Below are 556 nucleotides of genomic sequence, written 5' to 3'. Positions count from 1 at the left end.
ATGCATTGTGCCTCTAGTTTAATAGAAATAAGTAACTTACTCCAAGGAGAACTCTCTGACACACGTGCACCCCCAGGGCGGCCCGGCTTCTGCTTGCTGGAGGCGGAGGTGGGGCCCTGCCGTGCCAACTTCATTCGCTACTTCTACAACCACCTCTCCGGGCGCTGCGAGGTTTTCGGGTATGGAGGCTGCGAGGGGAACCCAAACAACTTTGAGACCGAGGCAGAATGCCAGCGCTACTGTGGGCACCCAGGTGAGTCTGTGCTCCTCTCCCTTCACTGTGTTTCCTGGTGTTTCAAACATAAGGCGTCCTGAGGACAGGTGTGCCTGGCCTGTGGGTTCCCAGACCAGTGGGATGCATTCGTTTCCCCTGAATCTGATAGGAACTAGTCAGGATGTGAAAGAAATGTGTTAAAGCACAAATACGCAACAAGCCTGACTTCAGGGCCATGGCTTCCCTAGATGGACATTCCATTTTTCATTCTCCGTTATTTCGTTTTCTTTCCTGACAAAACCGTTGTCTCTGAGGGGCGATGGCGGGGCTCTGAACCCACAA

At 53.1% G+C, this 556-nt stretch overlaps 1 protein-coding gene across 1 annotated transcript in view; it reads left to right on the top strand.

The window, feature by feature from the left end:
- TFPI (tissue factor pathway inhibitor) overlaps window positions 1-556 on the top strand; it is a 20,049-nt gene that overhangs the window by 12,542 nt on the left and 6,951 nt on the right. The window contains exon 3 of the mRNA XM_015566110.1: window positions 77-253. Coding sequence (XP_015421596.1) covers window positions 77-253 — 177 coding nt within the window. The remainder of the gene's footprint in view (window positions 1-76; window positions 254-556) is intronic.

This window comes from Myotis davidii, unplaced genomic scaffold (assembly GCF_000327345.1).
Source record: "Myotis davidii unplaced genomic scaffold, ASM32734v1 scaffold221, whole genome shotgun sequence".
NCBI classification, from domain to species: Eukaryota; Metazoa; Chordata; class Mammalia; order Chiroptera; family Vespertilionidae; genus Myotis; species Myotis davidii.
Note: the sequence above shows the minus strand (reverse complement) of the source record. Positions and strands in the feature narration are given on the sequence as shown.